This window comes from Myotis brandtii, unplaced genomic scaffold (genome assembly GCF_000412655.1).
Source record: "Myotis brandtii unplaced genomic scaffold, ASM41265v1 scaffold139, whole genome shotgun sequence".
Lineage (NCBI taxonomy): Eukaryota > Metazoa > Chordata > Mammalia > Chiroptera > Vespertilionidae > Myotis > Myotis brandtii.
The window spans coordinates 588,602-589,516 of NW_005354965.1; the positions used below are offsets into that span (position 1 = coordinate 588,602).

General features: G+C 68.3%; 1 protein-coding gene across 1 annotated transcript in view; it reads left to right on the forward strand.

Annotated features, from left to right (window-relative positions):
* Nucleotides 1-915, forward strand: part of HUNK (hormonally up-regulated Neu-associated kinase) — a 27,954-nt gene that overhangs the window by 16,960 nt on the left and 10,079 nt on the right. Inside the window, exon 6 of the mRNA XM_014535195.1 lies at nucleotides 456-588. Within this exon, the coding sequence (XP_014390681.1) occupies nucleotides 456-588 (133 nt within the window). The remainder of the gene's footprint in view (nucleotides 1-455; nucleotides 589-915) is intronic.

Below are 915 nucleotides of genomic sequence, written 5' to 3' on the forward strand. Positions count from 1 at the left end.
ATCGCACTGTATGTGCGCGCCCGCACGTGGTATTTTGTAGAAGAGCCACACTCCAGGGGCCAAAGAGCCGCATGTGGCTCGCGAGCCACGGTTTGCCGACCACTGCGTTAGAGGGTCTGGTTCCAGGCCCTGACCCCTGGGTCCTCTGAGCTCAGGGACCTGCCATGAGAGGAGTGTGTCATCATTGCTCTCCCATCCCTTCGAGCCGGGATCGGGGTCATCGCTGGGCTCGCTCAGAGGGTGGCGCAGGGCAGGGCACAGGGGCACCGGGCAGTGTGGGCACTGGGCACCAAGTGCACCTGTTGGACAGCGTCCTAGACTCCCTGGACTTGTGGCCCCGGAGAGCCAGGGGGCGGCTCGGGGTCGGGGTGTGGTTGGGAGGCGGGTCCCTGCCTGAGTCTCCGTGACGTCTGCCTCCTCCTGTAACCGGGTGTCTGGGCCGAATGTCCCCACAGGAGCCGTCAGCTTCCTGCGCTCGCTGCTGGAGCCCGACCCCGTGAAGAGGCCCAACATCCAGCAGGCGCTGGCCAACCGCTGGCTGCACGAGAGCCACACGGGCAGGGTGCCCTGTGTCACCTACCCCAACAGGTAGGCCCGCCCCACCCCCTCCCCAGCAGGTGGCCCATCACCTCCCCAGCAGGAAGGCCCACCCCACCCCCTCCCCACCAGGTAGGCCCATCACCTCCCCAGCAGGAAGGCCAGGCACCACAGAGGCCTCCTTGGCCAGACGGGCCAGTCCCGAGAGCCCTGAGTGGTCTGGACAGGAAGCTGTCCGTGACTCTGAAAACGGTGGCCTCGTGGCTGCCCTCCCGCTCCGCGCCCACCCAGCCCAGACACGCCGCCGCCTTGCGCAGGAGGATGTGAGGACGACCATCCCGCGCCCTGTCGGGCTGCCTGGTGGGGGGGGGGGGGGCG